The 23707-nt window shown below is 43.6% G+C and overlaps 1 protein-coding gene across 1 annotated transcript in view; it reads right to left on the minus strand.

Annotated features, from left to right (window-relative positions):
• Positions 1 to 895: 895 nt before the first annotated feature.
• The window catches only part of GPI (glucose-6-phosphate isomerase), a 31590-nt gene continuing 8778 nt past the window's right edge, over positions 896 to 23707 (minus strand). Inside the window, exons 2-18 of the mRNA XM_081017029.1 lie at positions 22891 to 22981; positions 21728 to 21796; positions 18766 to 18885; positions 17582 to 17665; positions 17349 to 17495; positions 15418 to 15489; positions 12693 to 12737; positions 11755 to 11808; positions 9424 to 9484; positions 8944 to 8987; positions 7582 to 7734; positions 6743 to 6872; positions 5490 to 5566; positions 3819 to 3947; positions 2568 to 2643; positions 2395 to 2461; positions 896 to 1443 (exon numbers count right to left, since the gene is read on the minus strand). Coding sequence (XP_080873155.1) covers positions 1320 to 1443; positions 2395 to 2461; positions 2568 to 2643; positions 3819 to 3947; positions 5490 to 5566; positions 6743 to 6872; positions 7582 to 7734; positions 8944 to 8987; positions 9424 to 9484; positions 11755 to 11808; positions 12693 to 12737; positions 15418 to 15489; positions 17349 to 17495; positions 17582 to 17665; positions 18766 to 18885; positions 21728 to 21796; positions 22891 to 22981 — 1543 coding nt within the window. The 3' untranslated portion in view covers positions 896 to 1319. The remainder of the gene's footprint in view (positions 1444 to 2394; positions 2462 to 2567; positions 2644 to 3818; positions 3948 to 5489; positions 5567 to 6742; positions 6873 to 7581; positions 7735 to 8943; positions 8988 to 9423; positions 9485 to 11754; positions 11809 to 12692; positions 12738 to 15417; positions 15490 to 17348; positions 17496 to 17581; positions 17666 to 18765; positions 18886 to 21727; positions 21797 to 22890; positions 22982 to 23707) is intronic.

Below are 23707 nucleotides of genomic sequence, written 5' to 3' on the forward strand. Positions count from 1 at the left end.
TGGGAGATTTAGTCCAACACATCTGGAGGCCACCAGGTTGCAGAGAAGACTATCTTACCTGCTTTTGCCTCCTCAGCACTTCTGTTGCCTTCAGAGAGGAATTACAAGACCATGTGAGTCAATACACACAAAAATAGGCAGATGTAAATGGCTGGCTCCCCATGAGGTGCAGGCCCCTGTGAGAACAGGTTGCTGGACAAGATGGGCCTCCTTTGGCCTGATCCAGCTGCTGCAGGACTCTTCTCATGTTCTTAATGGCACCACTTTGATAAAATGCCAGAATGGGCCTGAGGGATTCTGCCCCAAGCCCCGCTGCAGAATGAGGGCCCATCAAGCAAGACCATGCACCTTTAAACAGTTCTAGTTTGTTAAGGGTGCTGAGAGTTGTTAGGAGACCCCCTCTTCAAGTTACAATTGGCAGAGGGTAGTGTGGAGCAGGAAGAGCTTCAGAAAATGGGAACCCAAACAACCAGGGGACTGGAGCAACTGCCCAATGAGGAACAATCATGACACGTGGCGTTTAATTAAGAGAAAAGAGGTATGGCAGGTATGCAAGGCAAGGGAAAAGTGGATAGTTAAGTTTTCTCCCCCTCTCATGACAGGAGAACTCACAGGCCTCCAAGGAAGCCAAATGCTGGAAGATTCAGAACAGCGCATAGTGTGCTCCCACAAATCTGCTTGGCTTTAAAAAGAGGATTAGACAATTTCACGAAGGTTAAAGACTCCTGATGGCTGTGTGTATGAGAACCTTCATATATGTATCATGTATATATTCAGCTCAGGATGAAACCAAAAGGTTAACTATATCATGGGAAAGAGCCAACAAAACTATTAAGTGTTTAGATAACCACATTCACACCTTAAAATAAAAGGAGAAAAACACAAAGCAGCCATGTTTAGTTAACTGTGGTATAATCTTGTACAAGTTGGGGTGGGGTGTCTCACAATGGCACCAGCTTCACAAGATACAGTGCAGGCAAAGGGTTTTTTTGCTGCCGCCTGTTGTGCAGCTTCCATCTAGGCAATACAGAGTGGAGCTGGAGCGGGAAGTGAGTGGGTGGGGGAACAGTACCCAACAGTTACAATTCAGCTGCTATGAACAGCAACTAAACAGCATTTTCCAGGTGTCACAAGATTAAAAAAGGTTTTGTTTGCAACAACGCTCAAAAAAGCAACAAGGCTAACCGTTAACAGCTAACAGAACTGGTGAAAAAAAGTGCTATTCCAGTTAAGAGTGGTTAACGAAACACAGACTACAACATCGATCTGGGTGTTTGGTGGTTGGATTGTCGTCGGCACGCAGCCCTCCTGCCCTCGGATCAGGCCCGGTGTTTCTTGATGAAGTTGATCAGCCCGTTGGTGGAGGAATTGTGAGATGTCACCGGCGCATCAGATTCCAGTTCTGGCTCAATTTTCTTGGCCAGCTGCTTTCCAAGCTCAACGCTGGTTTTTACATACAAAGGGAAGGAAAAGGATGGATTTAGGCTAGAGACCAAAGGCCTGGCTTAGACACTGGTTAAAACCTGGCTTTCCTCCAAGAAGCTTAGGGCAGCATGGGTGCAAATCAGCAAGGCCTGCAACCACACAACTGGTGGTAAGCGGGACAACCTGAGGTGCACAAGGCAGGCTTTGTGGCTGAGCAAAGGATTGATCCGAGGTCTTCCCAGTCCAAATACATGCTAGCTAGCTGTTGAGCCACACTGGCAGGAACAGTTTTACTGGCTGAGAAGCAGCAATCCAGAATGCGTATTTTCATGGTTACTAATCTTGATGGATATTTCTCTGCCTTCAATTTGGAGGCAGTAATGTTCCTGAATACCAGTTGCTGGAAACCACAGGAGGGGAAGAGGGTTTCTTGGGCTCAATTTCTGCTTGCACATTTCCCACAGGTGCCTGGGTGGCCACTGTGAGAACAGGATGTTAGACTGGATGAACCCCCTTTGGCCTGATCCAGCAAGGCTCTTCTTAATAAAGGCGAGATTATTCCCCTTAATAAAGGGGAATAATATGTTCTCTTCAGTATATGTTTCCAACTATGTATGTTTAACTTTTGCTTTTTTGGGTGCTTCTATTTATAAAAGCATAACCAAAAAAAAAAAAGCAGGAGGCTTTTCAGTAACTAAGTGCAGCTTGGTTGTCTGCAGGGGAAACTTCTCACACAATTGATGGCAGTGAAGATCAGTCCAACCTGTCAAGAACATACCTGCTGATCCTTTAGCAAAGTTGCTACAGCAATAGGCCAAGGTGCAAATAGCTTATTCTTCCACTATGAAACAGGTTTGGCCTAGACTGATCTTGGCTCCTTTCAAGTTAAGTGGGAGTCCAACCCCTAGGAAAGCAGAGACTCATTTTGCAAGGAAAGCCCCTCCCTCCATATACATGAAAGTGACTTACCCCCACTGGTCATAGCTGTTGATATCCCATACAACTCCTTGAACAAAGATCTTATGTTCATACATCGCTGTAACAGATTAAAGAAAAGAGAGGAAGACAGGCAGGATGAATAGTGAGTCTTATAGATGACAAAGCAGTCTATGAATACAAATACTCAAGAGTAAGACGTTTACCAATTAAGGCTCCAAGAATGAATGGGTTAAGCTTAGTAAACACAATGGAATTGGTTGGGCGGTTTCCTTCAAAGACCTATAAAGGAAACACAAGAGATAAACATTTATTACTACACTCTACTCTTCAGACACCTGTCAATAATGCATCTTATTGTTTCGCAGCTAAATCGTCAGTGAAAAACCGTAACAGCTACAGGGTGTGCCACTTCTTCAAATCCTCCCTTGAACAAGCTTGTGTCTGAACATTTGGGTCCTTCCGGCTCATAAAAGCAAAAGCTCAAGCACCCATACTCATCCCTTGTTTCGTGCCTGGCTGTCACCTACAGGCTTAGATTTGTAGTGTCCTAGGAGCAGGGACCTGCCTTCCCCTGTAAGACTCTAAAGGCAATAAATACTTTGATACCACTTCAAAACAGATGACTGTTCAGGCCACAGTGTGTGTTTCTTTCTTTCTTTTTTAGTGAAAGCTTTCATTTATATGAAAGTTTCATTTAATTTATACAGGCAGGGTCAAATGAGTCTTTGCCTGTAGGTGGCTCAGTATCGTAAGAACATTAGAACAGCCAGCAGGATCAGACCAATGTCCCACTTAGTCCAGCATCCTGTTCTCAGAGTGGCCAACCAGATGTCTGTCGAAAACCAGCAAGCAAGAAGAGTGTTTCCAGCAACTGGTATTCAGAAACATTACTGCCTCTGACAGCTAATAGCCACCGACTGCCTTTTCTATTAATTTGTTCAAAACTGTTTTTTAAAGCCATCTAAAGCTGCTGGCCACCACTGCCTTCTGTGGGAACAAGTTCCACAGTTTAACTCTGAGCTGTGTGAAGAAGTCCTTTCTTTAGGGAAGTTTTTAATATTTGATGTTTTATCATGTTTTTAATATTCTGTTGGGAGCTGCCCAGAGTGGCTGGGGAAACCCAGCCAGATGGGCAGAGTATAAATAATAAATAATTATTATTTCTTTACTGTCCTGAAACTTCCAACATTCTGCTTCATCGGATGGCCTTGAGTTCTGGGGTTATTGGGGGACAGGACTTTTCTCTACCCATTTTCTCCACGGTAGTCATAATTTCATCAACTTCTATCATGCCACCTCTTGCTCACCTTTCCTCTAAGAAGACCCTAACACAGCAACCTTTCCTCATAGGGGAGTCACCCTGGTTGGCCTTCAGTTTATCCATCCAGTTGCAAACCATGGTGCAATGCCTGTGACCCACCCAAATGCTTGAAACGGTGCTGCAACTGAGGTACCTTGTGTGGAAGAATCTTCTCCAGGGCATCCCCGCTCAGCCCAGAAGCCTGCAGCTCTTTACGAGCTTCGTCTGCGGTCTTCCCTTTCATTAAGGCCTCAGTCTGGGCAAGGAAATTGGCCAGAAGGATCTAGCAGGAAAGGAGAGAGAGAGGCCTGTGTCATTTTCTGTGGTGACCAGCATTAAGACAGAGAGGTGGTTTGCCCTTTCGTATTTTAGATACCATGCTGCTGATTTTCTCCATCCTTTTTTAAAAAAAGTTTTTGTTAAAAAACACATAATAAAATAGATTTGCATATCACAACTGTTCATATTAATATTTTTATTTCTATTGCCAAGGACTGGAATACCACGTGGACAAAATTTCCCTACAAAGCAATTCCAGCTTCATTTAAGGAAATTGCACTGAAAGCATTCCAGAAATGGCATCTTACTCTTCTGTGCTTGGCAAATATCAATCCAATTCATACCCCGTGGTGTTGGAGGGGTGCAAAATTAAGGGGCACTTCTCGCACATGTGGTAGGACTTGCAATGAAGTTGCCACATTTTGGTATTCCAGCTTTACAGAGATCCACAAAATTATTGGCCAACACCTAAAAAAAGGCAAGTGAGCTAGCCCTGTTGAATTTTTTTCAACTTAAATGCTCATTTTAAACTATTAATTGGGTATGTACTGGTAGTGCCCATGTTGGCAATTGCCAGATTTTGGAAGGTGCCAATTTCAGTTACTATTAAAATATAAATGGTTAGGGCAGGATTGCAAATACTATGATTGAAGGAAGTGAAATCCCAAAAGCAACAATGAGGATAACTGCCTTTTTAACCCTGATTATTCACCCAACTCCACCCCACCCCCCACTTCCCCCAAACCAGTAATTGATAGCACACAGCTGGTTGACACATCTAGTGCGCTAAAAACATCTATCTCTTGCTGGAGGCCTGTTGCCAAGTCCATTTGCTAGCCACTGCCTCCCTTTAACACAAGGAAGATAGAACCTATTCACTTCTGATAGCACATGCTGAAATCTCAGAACCCAGGGACTGGGCTTCATTTCTTACAATGCTCACTAAAGCAAGAAGCTGAGCCAAGCCAGCTATGCTACACAATATGTATGTATGTATACATATTATATAATTATGCCAAATAGCAATTTTGTTCAATGTACTTGTTTTATACACAGCTACGCTTCAAAACCCTGTGCTGGCAGGAGCTGGAGTCCAGGCTGGGCTCAATAGACATGCAAACTGATTCAGTACAATAGAACCTCGACTTACCACCGGCCCTATTCGCGAACAATCTAACTCGCAACCGCGGCAAATCCAGAAGTAAATACTGGGTTTGCCGTGATTCGTGCACGCGCAGAAGCAGCTGCCGCCGTCTGCATATGTGCAGAAGCGGCTGTCTGCAGATCGCAGAACGACGCTGGCCGCCAAATGCGCACGCGCAGAACGGTGCTTCTCCCAACGACCCAGATCGACTCACAAACGGACCTCTGGAACAGATTCCGTACATGAGTAGAGGTTCCACTGTATAAGGGAGTGACTTGAGTTTGTATGAAAGCGTCTCCAAATAAGAATCTCTTGCAAGGATCTGCTTTCTCTGTGGTATTCAAGTTTTCCCACATGCAAGAAACTGCTTTGAAAACAAGCTATTGGTTGTTGACCATTCACCTTGTGATGCAGCCCTTTCCTGATAGGATTCTGCGTCTGGACTGGGATGAGGAAGTCACACGGGATCATACGAGTTCCTACCAAAAAAAAAAAGAGAGAGAGAGAGAGATTTTATGAGCGTCTCACTTTGATGCAGTTAAGTTTCATTAAGAAAACTTGTTCGACAAGGCTAACTGTAGGAAACTAGTTCTAATTTGCTGATTTATTTTTAAGTGACCTGACATCTCCGCTGCTGTAACACACTGACAGTGGCTTATGCAGATGCTTACTTCACATCAAACTGGAGCACTATTACAGTGGTCAGATTAAGAAGTGCCTGAGATACATCAACTTGCTCTCTGCTACGCCAAAGGACAGAACGTGAACCAATGTGGTATGCTGATGGAGGTTACAAAGTCTGGTCAGGACCTGGGAGACCAGGGTTCCGATCCCCAAATCAGCTGTGAAGCTCACGGCATCACCTTGGGCCAGTCAACCCCCTCTCAGGCTAACCTACCTCACAAGGTTGTTGTGAAGGTAATACCAGGAAGGGGGGAAGAACTGTGCATGATGCCTTGAGCTTCTTGAAGGAAATGTGGGATATAAGCAATAAAAACCAGATGAATTTTAAATATGTGTAATTTGCAGATTTCAGGTGAACACAAGAAGACGATCTTTGCTGGGAGTCCTACATGACCTGCTCCCTGCTTTAACTGGTTTATTACCACCTGGCCACAGGGTGGGTGGGTGGCTGACTGGCTCCTACTACAGAAGCTGGTGCTCAGATTTTTGTTGGGGGTCAAGATTTAATTTTGGAGATGTTTCATACTTGTGTATTTTTATTGTTAGACCTTATTACGACTCATGTGGGGATTGTTTAATTGTATACTTGCTGAGATGTTTTCATTTACTGATCATGACTACATAATCTACACACACTCTCTCTCTCGCTCTCTCTCTCTCTCTCTGTGTGTGTGTGTGTGTGTATATATATACATCTTTTGATGTTGTAAGCCACCCTGAGCTGGATTTAACTATGGAAAGCAGGCATAGAAATCAACAACACTGAAGTTATTTGACAGTGGCATAGGCTGTCTGGATATGTGGGTTGCCCTCCTTTGGTGAAAGTTATTAGGTGCAGCCTGGTCAGGCTCCTGCCTGGCCATCCTATACTGTCCTTCCTGGATGAGACACCGCCTCCAAGGCCCCTTCCAACTCTGGGATAACTGGCTCTACTAAAATGCTCAGAATATGGGATCCACTTTTCAACATACCTTGATGGATCAGCTGATAGAAAGCGTGCTGCCCATTGGTTCCAGGCTCACCCCACACAATTGGCCCAGTATTGTAATCCACACGAGTGCCCTTCTTGGTGATGTATTTCCCATTAGATTCCATGTCTCCCTAAGTGACAGCAGAAGTTCAGACTTAATACATGAATCATCACCAATTCAATTTATTAGTCACTTTAGAAGTCTCCAAGCTACTTGCAAAAGTATAACAAAAATAATAATCAGGAAATAAAACTCATTTCAATAAAAGACATACAGTGGTACCTCGGGTTAAGTACTTAATTCGTTCCGGAGGTCTGTTCTTAACCTGAAACTGTTCTTAACGTGAAGCACCACTTTGGCTAATGGGGCCTCCTGCTGCCGCTGCGCTGCCGCTGCACGATTTCTGTTCTCATCCTGAAGCAAAGTTCTTAACCTGAAGCACTATTTCTGGGTTAGCGGAGTCTGAAGCATATGTAACCTGAAGCGTATGTAACCCGAGGTACCACTGTACAGTAAAACAGCAGCAATGGAACCATATATAGGAATATATAGTACTAGAATCAGCCAGAACAGAGGAGACACACACAGCTAATTGTGCACCACCAGGAGGGTTGGACAGAGGCCTATACTCTGTGCAGCATTGGCAGCCTGTGACCCAGCAAGCCACAACTCTTATTTGGTGGAACGACCCACAGACTGTAATTAACGTGGATGCTTCCCTGCACCCAATGTACATTCAAGGATCCTCATTCCACTCTTAAGATTGCAAGCCTGGATTCAGAGAGCAGACCAACCAATAAGGAGCACAAGGGAATGACTCCAAGGACGACACTCCTTACCTGCTGGAAGTATGCTGCAAAGCGGTGCATGTACTGGTCGTAGGGCAGAAGCGCATGGGTCTCAGTCCCAAAGCAGTTGATATACCAGACTCCCAGCATTGCCAGCAACACGGGCACGTTCTTCTCCAGCGGAGTGGTGCGGAAGTGATTGTCCTGTTAGGCAAATGGATGTAAAACACACCCATGTTATAAAAACCAAACCTACAGCACACTTGGGCCATCCTGGACCCAATGCCAAACACACCCATGAAACTCCAGCTTTAGAGCCATGCAGAGCTGGCTTCTAGCAGTAGAAAGCAGAAGTTTTTACTTTGTGAAAGCCAACAGTGCACTGGGCAGAGGGGGGGATAATACTAGAACCTCTGAACATACTGGAAAATAAGAACCCATTCAGCCAGTGGTGCTTCTACCAGTTCCTATAACTGTGAATGGGAGTTGCATGGATTTTCACTGTGTATGACCAATGCTTGTGATCTACCAAGCCAGAGAAGACTGATTAAGACCTTTTTTTTTGAGGGGGGGGAGATGTTTCTTGCTTGCCCTACATAACCCCAGCTAACAACCGGGTTAAAATCATACAAAGAGCCCTTCTGATCAGGCCGATGACCCATCTAGTCCAGCATTCTCATAGTGGCCATTCTGAGGCCCTAATAGAAAGCTCTCTCTTTTTTTATTATTTATTCAAAGTTATAACAAAACATATTTTCCAAAAACATATCCTTATTTCCTCCCCCTCTCCCCCCCCAGAACCCATCCCCCCACCCCCCGACTTCCCTCAGTTCCAGTCTTTGGTTTCTCCAATAACGCTATTTTCTGCATGTTACAGAGTTGTATAGATCTTCAAATTGTTTAGCTGATTATTATCAGTAAAAAAATTGTGAATGTTTATTTAAAACCTGGCAAGGAGTCCAGTTCTTTGTTGCGTCTTCAGATACTTTGTGAAAGGTTCCCATTCATCCTTAAAGTCACAGTTATCCTTGTCCCGTAACTTATATGTCAATTTTGCCAGTTCTGCATGGTCCATCAATTTTTCTTGCCATGATTCTTTAGTTGGGGTTTCTTCAGTCTTCCATCCTTGTGCTACCAGAACTCTTACGGCCGTTGTCGCGTACATGAAGATGTTTTTCAGGAAAGCTCTCTTGAAGGACCTGAGTTCAAGAGCAGCACTCTTCCCCTCCTGAGGTTCAGGTTCCCAGTGACTGGTGTTCAGAAGCATTATAGCTTCTGGTGCAAAGCATATCAGTATTGGCTAGTAGCTACTGATAGCCCTCTCCTCCATGACTTTGTCCAATCCCAGTTTAAAGTCACCAAATAGGTGGAGACACAGACACAATCATCTGTGAAGAATAACCAAATACTCACCATCCAATGGGCTCCAGCAAGCAGCTTCTCGAAGTTATCATAACCTAAATAGATTTTTTTTAAAAAAGCAAACACCACTATTATTAAGTGGAAACGCCTGTTTGCAAACCACACAACTGCAAAATTCTATTCCTCATTGTTTCGTTTGCTTGCTGGGTTTGTCAAACTCAAAAGCAGTTTGTGATCCGAACCCAACGTGCCTGTACAATTTTACCCTACTGAGTCAACACAGCATTCAATTTGGAAAGAAGCGAAGAAGGCTGGTCCCTGCCCCCATTTTCATTAGATTTCTATTCTAGTTTTGAGAACCAGAAACAGCTATCTGCAAAGTTATGAGTCACTCAATTTTTTTAATAAAAAAAAGTAGTTAGCTTTCTAAAATATACTTGATCTTTTTTTTTTTTAGGCCCCCAAAACCAAAGGTATCAGCCCAGCATAGTAGCAGAAGAAGATATCATGCCAAGAACTCTGGGTACTTACCAATATGTAGAGCAATGGAGAGGCCAATGGCAGACCACAATGAATAACGGCCACCAACCCACTGCAAACAGAAAAGAGGGTAGGGTGAGAGGAAAGTCATTGGAGAAGACCAAGGTATTCTAGGCGCAAACCACCAGGGACTCCTCTGCAAAGCACTCCAGCACAGAACCCCCAATTCACTTCAACTGGGTGCTCTCCAGATATTTTGAACTACAACTCTCCTTTAGCCCCACAGCCAGCGTCGCTGATGGGGGAGTTTCTAGCCCAAAATGTCTGGAGAGCAAAGGTGGCTGTAGATTGAGTCCATGGCAAAAGCAGGCATTGTAACAACATCTCTATATCACTTGGGGATGGGGAGTTTACAGGAAAAGTCAGTCAAGTGTTTTTTAAAAAATATATACTGCTTGATGTAATATATTAATGTTTTATAAAATAAAACATTAAAGTTATTGGTAGAAAACAGATATCAAAAATATTCAAAAGATGCAAAAAGTAGCAAAATAAAAATAAAACATGCAAGTTCTGAATGTCTGCATAGGTTTGCCTCAACAAAGATGTTTTAACAGGCACCGAAAACTGTAGTGATGGCACCTGCCTCAAATCCAGAGGCAAGGAGTTCCAAAGTGCCTTTTATTGTTTGTCACCAGTGGCCATTACAACAGAAATCACAAAACAGATGTTTAAAGCAAAATACTGTGGGTTGTAGCTACTCAGAGCAGATCACTGAAATTAATGCACCCACATTAGTCATGCAAACAAATTTCAATAGGTCTACTATGAGTAGAATGAGCACTAGCTATAACCCTGGAACTTTTGGATTCTTAGGACTTAGAAAAGAGGGATAAGGGGAAGTTTGACCCACCAAACTAGGGGAAAATGAGGTGCCAGACGAAAGGCAGCGAGTGGGCATTCCCAGCGCCAGGTCTTTCAGGATATGCATTTGGGGCAGAGCTTTGCCACCTGAGCTTGGTCACCTTAAGGAGGAATCTGGCACATGGGAAGTGGGAAAGGGACACCTTTCTATGGCAGGAGGATGAGGTAAGGAAAAGGTGCAGCCAAATCCTTGGACGGTCATGAACTTTGGATTCTTCACTGCCAGGCAGTTTATGATAAGCTCAAAGATCGAAGTTCAGCCCCTGCACCACTTTCAAGATCTCAAGCAAGGCTGACATTTGACCTTTTTACTGACCTAGATTATATACAGTAGGCTCCCATCAGGCAAAATGTCACAGCTTATAATAACTCATGAAGTCCAGAAGCTGGGAGCAGCAAACTATCTCCTATTACCCAGCAGCTGTCTAGACTGAAATGTGTTCAGAGGCCTCCTAGCCTGACCTTTGACAAGTTCCTTAGCAAAAGAGCCAAAGAGGCCAGACTTTCTGCAGTGTATTCATGGTGGTGACCCCTAAAATCTGCCCTTCATCAAAGCTCCACCACACTGCAAATATTAGCAAAAGGGGGGCAGTCAGCACATCGCTGCTGCTGAACAGACTTTTATTCTATCCCAAATTGAGGAGGGGGGTCACACCTGGAAGGCATATACAGTTCGTAGGAATTATCAGGTCCTGAGGCATTGATGCCTACCAACCTGTATGGCTTTAAAGATTGGGCAAAATCATGGAAGCTTTCCTTCCCCCACTTGGTTAACACAAGAAGAAGAGTTTGGATTTGATATCCCGCTTTATCACTACCCGAAGGAGTCTCAAAGTGGCTAACATTCTCCTTTCCCTTCCTCCCCCACAACAAACACTCTGTGAGGTGAGTGGGGCTGAGAGACTTCAAAGAAGTGTGACTGGCCCAAGGTCACCCAGCAGCTGCATGTGGAGGAGCAGAGACGCGAACCCGGTTTCCCAGATTATGAGTCTACCGCTCTTAACCACTACACCACACTGGCACTGGTTGTTTAGGAGAAGACTCTGATCTGTTGGTGTGTATCTGTCTGTGTACATGCTAACGTATGTTTGAGCATTAACGATTTGTTGTTTTAGTAAACAAAAAACTAAAAATGTAAGAAGAGCTGTCTGGATCAGGCTGATAACCCATTTAGTCCAGCTTCCTATTCTCACAGTGGTCAACTGGACGCCTCTTCTGGGAAGCCCACAAACAGGAGCCAAGCACAAGACCTCTCCCCCCACCCCGTGTTGCTTCCAGCAACTGGTATTCAGAAGCATTGCTGCCTCACAACAGGTTCCTGGGTGAAGAAGTAGGCTGCATACAATGATTCCCTGTGTATCCAGAGAAAAATGTGTATGTGGGGAGCCTGAATTCTAGAAGAATGAGAAGCACTGTCCTATTGTCCAATGATGGACTTGCATAGCATGTTTTACTTACGTCCCAAAACTCGAACATGTTCTGAGTGTCAATTCCAAAGTCTTTAACTTTAGGCTAAAAAAGGGGGAAAGAGGGGGGGGAGAGAGAGAGAGAGCAACAGTTAGAGATCAGATTGGTGCTAGGCAGAGAAGCCTGCAAAAATTACTAGGGCTGTGGCTCAATGGTGGAGCAGCTGCTTTGCATACAGAAAGCCCCAGGTTCAACTCTCAATAGCATCTCCAGTTAGGGTTGGGAAAATACATATTCAAAACACATTCAGTGGCCGAGAAGCCGCAGTAGGAATGTTTATCAAAGTAGAGCTTTCTTGGGAAAGCCTGAGCAACACTATTTACATCTATAGGGACAGAGCAACCAATATATTATTGTGGCTGTATTTTTTAAAGAAAGAAGGAAGAATAAGGCCACATTCACACTATACACTAAAAGCATTATACCACTTTAAACAGCCAATGACATCCCCCAAAGAATTCTGGGAGCTGTGGTTTGCTAAGGGTGCTGCTGAGAGTTGTTAGGAGACCCCACCCGCTTTAGCAAGGAGTGCCATTTTGGCAAGTTAAGAACCAGCACATGTAGGATCAATTCACTGTAAGTATGTAGAATATTTCAAGAGACTCCAATAGTATTGCTTTCTATTTCCATCATATATTTTCAGCTGCGGGCCAAACAAGAAGTGTCATGGGAGATTTAGGAATGGCAATGGAGGGGAGGGGGTTAACCTTCCAGCCATGCAATTTCCTAAAATATGCTACAAACTCGGTAGGGGAAGACCTAAAGTCATCAAAATATTCCCACATCTTCAAGGCAACAGCTGTTTTGTAAAGCAACAGGAGACTTAGCATCACTGATCTCCTGCATCACATTACTTTGATCCCAACACTGCTATTAAATTGTTCTAGAAGGGCAAAAAACTACAGAAACTTATAAACTGAAATACTCACCCCGTTGGTAGACAAGGCAGCAAAGTGCTTGGCCACAGCCGCAGGCTTGAAAGAAAAGGAAGGAAGGAAGATTGTTGGGTAAGGAAACAATCGAGATATTCTGAACTGCCACGACAGCCCTGGAAATCATAACTAAAGTTCAGAGACCACCACTGCTGCTCCACCTCCCCAAGGCTAAATATCCTATCAGGTTTGGGTTTTTTACCTTCATGGAACTTTTATTCAGCAAAAGCATACATCGTTTTAAAAACTCCAGCAAAATTTAACTCATCATAAAGCCAGCAGTCTCAAAAAAAAAAAAGAAGTCCTTCATTCCTAAAATCACTACCACAATAAACGTTACTGAAACCACCAGGTGAAAGAAGATGTTAAAACCTAACATACTAAAAACTGTTGCTACCACAAAAATTGGTTTTATGCCTGTTTGTTTGATTTTACAGATTGTCACAGGAATCAGTGATGTCCTGTACCCTACAAAAGGATTCCCGCTATGCTTTACGCGACAGGCCTTGTCCAAAGGGATGCCAGACAGGCTGCCAAGTGTTACCAAGAGCCGGAATAATGAACTGAGTTTGCACTTCAGAGCATTCCCAACACCAAAGGTGCAGCCAGGGGGGAAATAAGGCAGGAGGTGGGCAAACTGCCTTTTGGGAGGGAGAGCATGTCAGTCATTACTGAGCTTCTTATCAAGGAACATCAATACGCTGAGGAAAGTCAATGTTCCTGAGAACACAACATGAAAGCCACTCCCTCAATTAAGAAATATTCAATTAAGATAAACATCCTGCGATAAAACATCAACTCAGGTATGTATTCCCTTGGGACAGCATTTGCTGACTGTTCTCCAGAGTAGCTAAGCTTGCTTTAAATATTATTATTAGCTGACCAACTGAGTAGAATTGAGCTCCAGTTTATACGTAGCAGGGGTACCCAACATGGTACCCCCTCCCCAAGTCTCTGGACAACAACTCCCATCACTCCTGACCTCTGGGGGCTGGAGGGGGTGAGTTGTACTCCAGCAAACCTGGAGGAAACTGTTCTTGCTGCAGAAATGAATTTGTCTGTGGAATGAGCACAACCAACTTCCTCCTCAAGACATTACAGCTCACAGCCATGCAGTGATGGCATAAGCACAAGGAGTACTTTTTACCAGCTGCAGCTCATACACTGGTTACAAAAGCACAGCATTGGATCAAACCAACCTGGCATTTAACAGCAACACCACCAGACTTGTTGGGCACAGTGGCAGAGCATCAAGCAATGCCAAGGATCCCCTCCTGGGCATTAAACAGCGTACCAATTAAACAGTGGTATATTAATATTCTAACATTCTAGAAAGCAAGTTTAGGGGTTGAAGATAGTTACACTTGTTTTAAAAGCACAAAATGGTTTGGTGTGTTTTGTAAGCTTATACTGGGAGGTGTATAAATAAAATTATTATTATAGTGTACCTACTGTAGTGTACCCACTGCTTGCACACTGAGCTTGCCTTGCCTTTAGTCCCCCAGAAGTGCTGGATCCAGACCTGAACTTTCTGCCTTACTTGCCATGATGATGATTCCAACCCAGATTACGGCCCTCCAGATTCCACCCTATTGGAGCTGCTTTTGGGGGGGGGGGTCCTGGTTTCTTCCTAGCAATTTCATCATTTTTAGAATTGTAAGGTGGTGGGGAGGCATTTTGCAAGAGCAACATGTGCCAGTATGAAAAGGCTGTTTAACTGCCCCATACCATGCAGCAATTAACAACCTCTCAACCCCAGCTTCATCTGCAGTTCAGTGTCTGCAGTGTGTCTTTTTTAGACTCCATTAAACAGGCAACTCTGCCCCTCCATCAGGATAAAGATAGTTATAGCGAAGAAGAAGCACATCTTTTTAGAAGTTGCTGGAGAACGCAGGGCTCCACTTCAGGGAACCTATTCATAGTTCAGGCATCTGCCTTTGAAAAGGCCAAGTCCTGTCTCAAGTACAACCTGGTTTCAGGCTGCAAAGGAGTTGCCAAATATCAAAGGGGCACTCGCTAGCTTGCCTTTACTCTCATGTTTCTTTGCAGCCCAACTGGCTCCAAAACGTTCCTAGGGAGGAGTCTGCCAAGACACCTCAGGCCTGCGCAGATGGAACGCAGGCTCTCCCTGCAACAACATTTGCAGGCCTGGAGTCTGCCTGAGGGGCATGTGCTCCCTTCTCATGACACAGGAAACTGCCTGCCCTCCATTCCTTCCCCACATTCAGTCATGTCCACCAACAGTCACCTGGCTCCCTCATAAACCAGACTACGAGGCAATGGTTTGAGATGCATTTGCAAACCATGGCTGTGGAGGTAACTGTGGTTAGTATAGGTGCAGAGGACCATAGCTAAATGCCAACGAGGGTGGACAAACACATTCTGAAGACTGGCTCCCAGTTTGCAGTTTCAGCTGGAACTTTTGTAGAGGATTCCAGCTACAGTTCTGTGACCACCTGGGCGAAAGCATGTAGCAGTTCCTAGCAGGAATTAAGACAGCAGAAACGGCATCCAACGCTCTTGCACCAAAAATGTTTTAGAGATGGAGAAGGCTTGCTAACCCTAAGTAGAAATTTGCTTCCATGGGACAAGGCAGGAAATGTTTACTGAAGCTGACTCCCGTCTCTTTCTGGGCTACCTTTATATCTACATTAGTCATTTGCCACTTTACAGATTAATTTATTTACACAACTGAGCACATAACCAAGGAACTTTCACTTACATCTTTAGCAGCATTTAGGAACCACTCTTTGGCTGTTTCGGCATTGGTAATAGTTTCTTGGGTGGTAAAAGTCTGTGCACCAAGAGAAGAGGGGGAAAACAGTTAAAGACTTAGACAAGCCACTTAGGCAACTTTTAAGGAACAGAAAGCACAATGAGGAAACTACAGGCAAATTCCAAGGTGCTCCCATCAGCACAACTAGAGCTGCCTTGGCTCACACATTTTAGCAGTTTCTAGTTCTTACATACTGCTTTATAAAATATAATTATTTGTATTATCTTTACCTACAGTATTATTATTATTTCTAGATCTGTATTTTGAAAACTTTTTTGTCCGCCCATCCACATTCAGATAAAGATCAAATCTAGCATGACGATTCCTGTGATTGAGAAGTGGGTTTTCATCTTACGTTTGGATCCAATTGGGTGCCATTTTGAAACAAGATGGCAGACAGAACCTTTAAAAACTCCACCCATTTTTTGGTTTCTTCAAATTCCCAAGCAATGCCAGCTACATAGCTTGCTAGTACCAACACAAACCATCTTGTGCACTTTTTTGCCTTTTTTACTTATTGTTCTCAAGAAGCTGAATTCCATCAGATCTGCACTTTCCCCTCAAAATCACAGCACACACAATCCTAACGACTACCTTTTGAGAATTTAAAAGTCATTTAGAACTCTCACACACTTTGAGTAATAGCCATCAGGACAACGACCTGTGCAAGCCCCATTCATTACAATGAGGGCATGCACTGGAGAACATTCAGATTGATGGGGCCCTTCTTATGATTGCTAATTTTAAACTTGCAGGAAGATTTGAAATCACTCAAGCCAATAATTGCTCTGACTGATCTGCTGTGGATCTAAACATGGGGCCCTTTGTTCCCCTTGATTTTCCAGACAGTCCCAATTTGCTCATCAGCAAAAAAAATATTTCCCTCTTTATGAAACACGTTGACATGGCCAGTCATGCAGTTCCGTCAATATCACCCTGCTCTATTGGAGTTTATTCAACCATTAAAATGTAGCTTTAAGGACCAACATCACGTCCTCCTCCTCTCCCATCCATCTCCAAAAAATTCTTTCATTATATAACAAAAGACTAGTTTATAAAGCAAGCTTTTTTAAAAAATGCTATTCATCCCTTTCCAAACCTAACCAATTGTCTAAAGGCATCCAGGCAAATGAGAGCCATGAGATGCTAGTCTTCTCAACAGCATTCAGGCAGGAAACCTGGATTTCTTTCTTTTTCAATAATTCTTATACCACACTTTTACCCAAAAGCCAATTTCAGGGTAGTGTGCATAAATACTTAAAACCCACAATACAATATTAAATGCATCAAAAAAAAAAAATTAAACATAAACCATTGCATAAACATACAACAAAATTCAGAGGAACTGGGGAGTTCCAATTCACAAAACAAAGCCTATAGGTTGAAGTTCTCTTCCCACTTAAGCTTCCTAAACTCTTGCCTGCCTTTTCTTGCATTGCAGGGGGTTGGACTGGATGACCCTTTGGGTCCCTTCCAACTCTATGGTTTCTCAGACAAAATACTGAGGCACCCTAGCAAAGTACAGCTTGCATAAAAAGCCAAGCGTCTGAAAAGTCAGTGCATCATCTATCGTATTTTTCTCCTAGTTCAGCTAAGCCCAAAGCCAGCAGGCTTAACTAAAGCTACTGGCTAACAAATACTTCAATAAACCAAGGGCCACCTGCTTCCCTGCCTAGTCACCAAAACTGGCATGAGCAAAGGCAATGTGCAGCAGCCTTCCCAACCTGGTGCCCACAATTTAACAATAATTAACATCAACCCCAGGCCATATGATGCTAGGGCAGCCTGGGCTAAGCCTGGTCTAGAGAGGTCACCTTTGCATATTTAATCCTCCACTTAGCATGAGCTGCTGATGGATTAAAGGACTTGGGACGTACCTTGGATGCAATGATGAAGAGTGTAGTCTCGGGGTTCAGCTCAGCCAAGGTTTTGGCCATGTGGGTACCGTCGATGTTGGAGACAAACCAAACACGAGGACCGCCCTTGGAATATGGCTTGAGGGCTTCTGTTACCATGAGGGGGCCCTAAAGAGAAAAGGCTGTCAGAGCAGCTAAACATTTAGACCAAATGCTTCCTTTGCAAGGAGAAGTCACAAAGCAGAACAGCTCACCAAATCTGATCCGCCAATGCCAACGTTGACCACATCAGTGATGGCTTTTCCTGTGTAGCCTTTCCAGTCACCGCTGCGAACTTTCTGCAAGTACAAAGATGGCCTTTATACAGTGCTTTCCAGTAATTCCAGTGGTTAGAATGTAGGACTAGGACCTGGGAGACTAAATCCCCGCTCAGCCATGAAGATGGGACAATCGTTGCCTCTCAGCCTAACCTACCACACAGGGTTACTGTGTGGACACATGGTGAAGAACTGGGTGTTAGATTTCAATTGCTTGGTGGACCACTTGCTTAGTTTAGTGGGGAGGATTCCAGGAAAGAGGGGAACAGGTGAAGACCCTCTTGCGACCTGCGTCAGCTGGGTTATTCCTCTCCCAGTTACCAGGCCATCTACCAACTGCCCTGTGGGAAGGAGCTGGGTGACTTTTTAATAAGTTAATATTATTTGTTTAAAGTTAAAAAAATAAATTTAATACTACTTGTTTTCTGCCTTGGAAGGAATTGTACCCTAGAAGGCAGCATATAAGTAACTGTAATAAATAAAAAATAGCAGAGCATCCAATTCTAGTTAAAGTGGCATTTTCCAACCTTGGTCCCCTTCAGATGTTTTGGACTACAAAGCAGTGTTGGCTGGGGTTCATGGGAGTTGCAGTCCAAAACATCTGGAGGGGAACAGATGATCAGGAACGCTGATCACATTCCTGAATACGAAGCCCAGTTATATGGACTGTGATCTCATACAACCTTTATTATTTAAGTCTATGGAGTTTTGTGTATATATGACGAAGGGTTGCTACATTACTAGAATCTATATTTAAAAAGTTGTTCTCTCAACCCTACAGAGCATGCCAAAAAGTCTACAGCAAGGAATATTTTGCAGAGAGAGAGAACTGGGCTATTTAGGACATTACTACAGCTCCCACCATTCCCACAGGCCATCCAATGATCAGGGATCATGGGAGTCAGGATCCAAAAACAGCTGGGGAACCAAGAGTGAAGAGCACTGTTATATAGTATATATAACTATATATACGTTATATAGAAGACAGTATTTTTACTATACAAAAAACATTGATTTGTTCCAACAAAAATATGTAAACAGCTGAGGGACTACTAGTCCACATGACAGCCGACATTATACCTGCCTTATCCACAGAGCACAACCAACAAATACTTTGATACCTGACAGAAATTCTTCATTTTCTCCAAAACTTTGTTCACTTCTGGGACCACATCTTTGCCGTCAACTAATATTGGAGTATTTGAGCGATTCCGCAAAGCAATATGGAGCACAGCTCGGTTCTAAAATGAGAAGAGAGGACAAGACAGTTATGGATAGTGACAAGCAACAATTACTTACCAAAACCGAGAATCTCAGCAGAACTGATTGGTACTGATCTGAAGGAGCAAAACAAACTATTTTCTGTTCTCTTTCTGCTGGTTTTCTTCTGTAGTTTGGGAGACAATCCACTAGGAACCGCTTCTTCCAGTAGACCACAGTGAATGGGAACTCTGCAATGACCATAAGAGTCTGGCTACTGGATCAGGCCAGTGGCCCATCTAGTCCAGCATCCTGTTCTCAGAGTGGCCAACCAGATGCTCATTATGGGAAACCCACAAACAAGAGCCAAGCACAAGAACACTCTCCCCTCCTGCAATTTATAGAAACTTCACAAGTACTGTTCAGTGGCACTTATAAGCTGCCCAGGCAAAGGATATTGGGCACTGAGTCTCTTTTCTAAACCAAAAGGTGCTTGGGCCAAGAGGACCAGAGGAATTTAGATTGCAGCAGCCAGGAAGGAGAAGGAAATGGGACCACTAGTTGCTGATTGCCTTTGGAACCAAGAAGACCCTCCTGTCCTTCACTCAGCCACTCAAACATCTTGTGCATTCACTTGTTTTATATCTCTCAAAGCGGTTTCACAGTAAGGAGTTGAAAATTGTAAAATAATGAAAAATCAAGTACTGTAAAACATGCAAATAATATACAGGTGATATAAATGATCTTTTTAAAATATTGTGTGTGTGTGCGCGCGCGTGCACGTGTATAAAAACTAAAATAAACAGTAACAACCAAAACTGGGTCAGATGCCACAGACTAGAGTGTAGTTTGGGGTTTCCAAAAAGGCTTCACTAGGCAGAAGTGGGGGTGAGGGAAACAGACATTTTTAAACAGCCAAGAACCAATTTGGCGAATGACGGGAGCAAGAAACAGGCTGTAGAAATTATTGTTAAGGTCAAAAATTATGACAGAGAGACTTTCATGTTTACTTCCTACAATTCTTTATTTGTATTGTTTTTCAAAGAATCTAGAGAGTCTGGGAAGTATGTGTTTTAGAATACAAGACCCGCTTCTTTGAATGTATGTTCAATTAGTGAGATGAGATGGGTAACTTGCCCTAACACAGGTAGGCCGTACAGCTGGGGATTATTACTAAACAGTAATGACAGACTTATTTATAACAATCTGATGTTCAACAACAGCAGACAGAGAGGGAGGAAGTGATGGCAGCCCTCTACCCACAGAAAGGGACACACAAGAAATCAAGGTTATTTGGCTAGATGGTCCAGCCACAGGATGCTGGGCTAGATGAACCACTGGCCTGATCCAGCTGCAGGCTCTTCTGATGCTCTTAAGGGCCAGCCTAGGGAAGGAATTTATTCTGCCACCTGGGGGCAGGCAAGACAGGAAGAGTGATGCTGGAAAGCACTCTGGCAGAGTAGTGGCACAGAGGACCAAGTTACACTCAAGTCCTGTGGGTAGCCCCCCTGCACTGTTCCCTGTGTGTGGATGGTGCAGGATTTACTTGTTATGTGCATACAGCATCCCCAACCACAGAAGTCCCTGCAGCAGCTTACAAATACATGAAAAAGAAATCTATTAACCACATACACATCGCCACAATTTACCAACACAGGAATTTTCTGTTGCAGCAACAGCTCCAGAAGAGCAACAAAAGCAGAAACAGCCAGCAGTGTTGCAAAAAGCAACAAACAAAACACTCCTTTCTTTCCACCCGATGACACGCACTACTTGGGTGCCACTGAGGAAAATGGCAGCATGCCCCTTAATTTTTGCATTCTGCGTGTCACAAGGCAAATGGACATGCGAAGGGGCATCTGGTAGTCTTGGTACACAGCAGAGGCCATCCTTCAGATAGCTCTGCGCACCAAAATAATGAACACCAAAACCACAGAAGGGGAGCTTCAGTTGCCATGAAGAGGAAGTGGCTTTTTCACACTTGACACATCTCAGAGAAGTTCCTTAACATTTAATGTGAAGCAATCATAAAATTCCAACATAAAACTTGGGGGCATTTCTGCTTTGCAGTGGCACAGAATGTGTGTTGAGAATAATAGTGTCCAGTATGCAACATGCTTCATGTTATGGGTTATTATATTATAACTAATACAATACAGAGCTGATTCAGGAATTGCTGATAGCAATCCCTCTATCAAGCTCTGCATTATATTGTGGATTTTAGATCCACATGGAGGTGATGGTGGGACTGTCAGAAAGGAGGTTTCTCCAAGGTCAAACAGCAAAGACAGAGGTCCATAGGGGACTTCCTGGTTCATTTCACATCCTGTTCACATCAGGTCAGCTTGATCTGTAACAACTATAAGGCTACTATTAGTCCAGAAAGGGGGAGAGAAGATATGAAGCCAGTTCAAGATCATAGAAGAGGCATGTCCCCATAGAAATGCAATACACTTTTTGACAGAATGAGACTATTCACACATTTAGCTTCATGTGAAGTTAAAAAAAAACCTTTAACACAAAAACAAACTAGATATATTGGAAAAACTATACAATTTATTCATGAATCTGGCAACTGAAAACCAGTCTAATATTTAATCATTGGACTACATAGCAAAATATCTAGAGGATGGTGGCCAGATCATTGCCTTTATACCCCCACCACCACAAAAACCCCAGCACACACTCTCTGACTCTGATACACACTCTCTCTCTCTCTCTCTCTCTCTCTCTCTCTCTCACACACACACACACACACACACACACACACACTATTTTCCAGAAACCCTATACAGCTGCTTGAAGCCCTGCTTTGTGTGCTGGAAACACCTCCTCCCTGTTACTGAGCAGGAACCCACAGACAAAAATAAAAAGTAGGTATACCTCAGTGAAGTTGATCTTTTCTCCAGTGAACATTTGCTCCCTTGCTTTCTCAATGCCCCTTGATTTTGCCTGAAAGTAAAAGTTGACCTTTTAGTAAATATGACTATCAGCTTTCCAAATCCACCAGTCACATAAGAGATGACCCCTCCCTCACTAACCCCCTCCAGTATGCCAGTAGCTTCCTTTTACACACACACACAATGTCATTTTTCTCTGCCTGTTCCTAAAAGATCCTCTAAATCAGGAATGGGGAGCCTCAGCCCCAGGACTAAATGTGGCCCTCCAGGCCCCCTGAATTCTATGGCAGCCACACCACTTACTGGCCCAGCTCCTCCCACCCCCCAGTTCAAGTCTGGAATGTGTCCTTCCAACTCTGTGGATGCCCTCCTGGCTTACTTGAATGGAAGCTAGAAAGGGGTGTGTGAATGTGTGTACAAAGTAGTCTATACAAGTGTAAAATCACTCGCTGCTCCGCCATTCCTCCCCACCCCTGGCCCGGCCCACCCCTAGCACATGGCCCCTGGAAGCTTGCCCATGTTGCTTCAAATCACCTTCAACCTGGAACCCTCCAAATGTTTTTGAACTACACCTTCCATCAGTACTGGTTAAGCCTGGGCTAATGGGAGCAGATATTCTAAGCATTTGGAGGGCACTAGCTTTGGTATAACATTTGGTGAAGCCCCCCGTCCAACTGGACTGCAGTTTTCAAGCGCAGGGACAAGACGGCTGCCCCCTGCATTTGTTGTCAGGGCAGCTGGGCTCTGCGTAAGCATGCAGGGAGATCCTGGGCTTTATGAAACCAAGGCCATTATATGAAACTGGAAATACCCCTTTGCTCCCAACCCCAAACTTTTCTGACCAACATTTGTGGGCAAGAATCCACTTTGTTCTGTATTAAGCTGGAGCTTGGTTTGCTTCAGGTGTGCTGTAAAGCTTCATATACATTGAAAGTGGCAGACTACCAGCTGCACTATGCTTTTCCTGTTTATTAAAAACATATTTATTTGCGTGCCCAGTTTTAATGTTCTCGGTTACGGCAATAACGAGATTTTGTTTTTCTCAATACATTATATTACTATATCAGCTTCACTGCTGTAAACAGCTTTGGAATTTCTGTAACCAGAAGCTCTAAATAAATAGGATTCGTGTTCAAGGTGAATTACCAGTTCTATCAGCATCTTCATCACTTCCTCTGTAACCAAGTTCTTTGAATAGTCCACCAAGATATCCCCATGGTCAGTCTTCAAGGTCAAGCTGCCAAAAGAATTAAAAGCAAGCCATCATGTTATGTGAACATTTTCAGAAACACTGCACCACCACATGGGTGACTTTAAAAAACAAGATTTACTGGATATTAGCCAACATTGCTTGTTTGTATTCACACACCCCACCTCACAAGAGAATGATAAACATTCAAGGCAAAGAGCACCAAGAGACTTCCTCAGCTCACTTCTTGGGCTTCTGGGTAAGATCAAGTGTGGCATCAGCCTGCAGTCTCTACTTTGCAACAGAGTCTGCTTGTTCCAGCATAATTTTTGCACCTTTTCATTTCTCCTACTCTTTCCACTTTCTGCTTCTGTAACATCTTCCCCAAAGAAGAGTTCAGAAAAACTCAAAAGCTTGCCACTATTTCGTGACACTTTGGTTGTTCCTAATAAAAGTGTTGTCCAACTCTGGACTTTGGAGCTGCAACTGTAGTGTGTGCCCCTCCCAAAAGATTATTTTTATCAATGCACCCACCCAGGTGAAGAGTCACATCTAATGCTAATCGCAGCAGAGAAACACACATGAATATTTTTAATAGGGCGATGGTTTTAATGGCTTTTTAATATTTATTTTGTGTTTTGTGTAATATTGTAAAATATTTGTGTAATATTTTTTAATATTTATTTAGCTGCATCTTTTATTATTTATGCTGTGAGCTACCTTGCGCCCTGCACTGGGAAAAAGGGCCGATATAAATTAATAAAGTAAAGTAAA

This window comes from Podarcis pityusensis (assembly GCF_964106645.2).
Source record: "Podarcis pityusensis genome assembly, chromosome: 8".
Classification (NCBI taxonomy): domain Eukaryota; kingdom Metazoa; phylum Chordata; class Lepidosauria; order Squamata; family Lacertidae; genus Podarcis; species Podarcis pityusensis.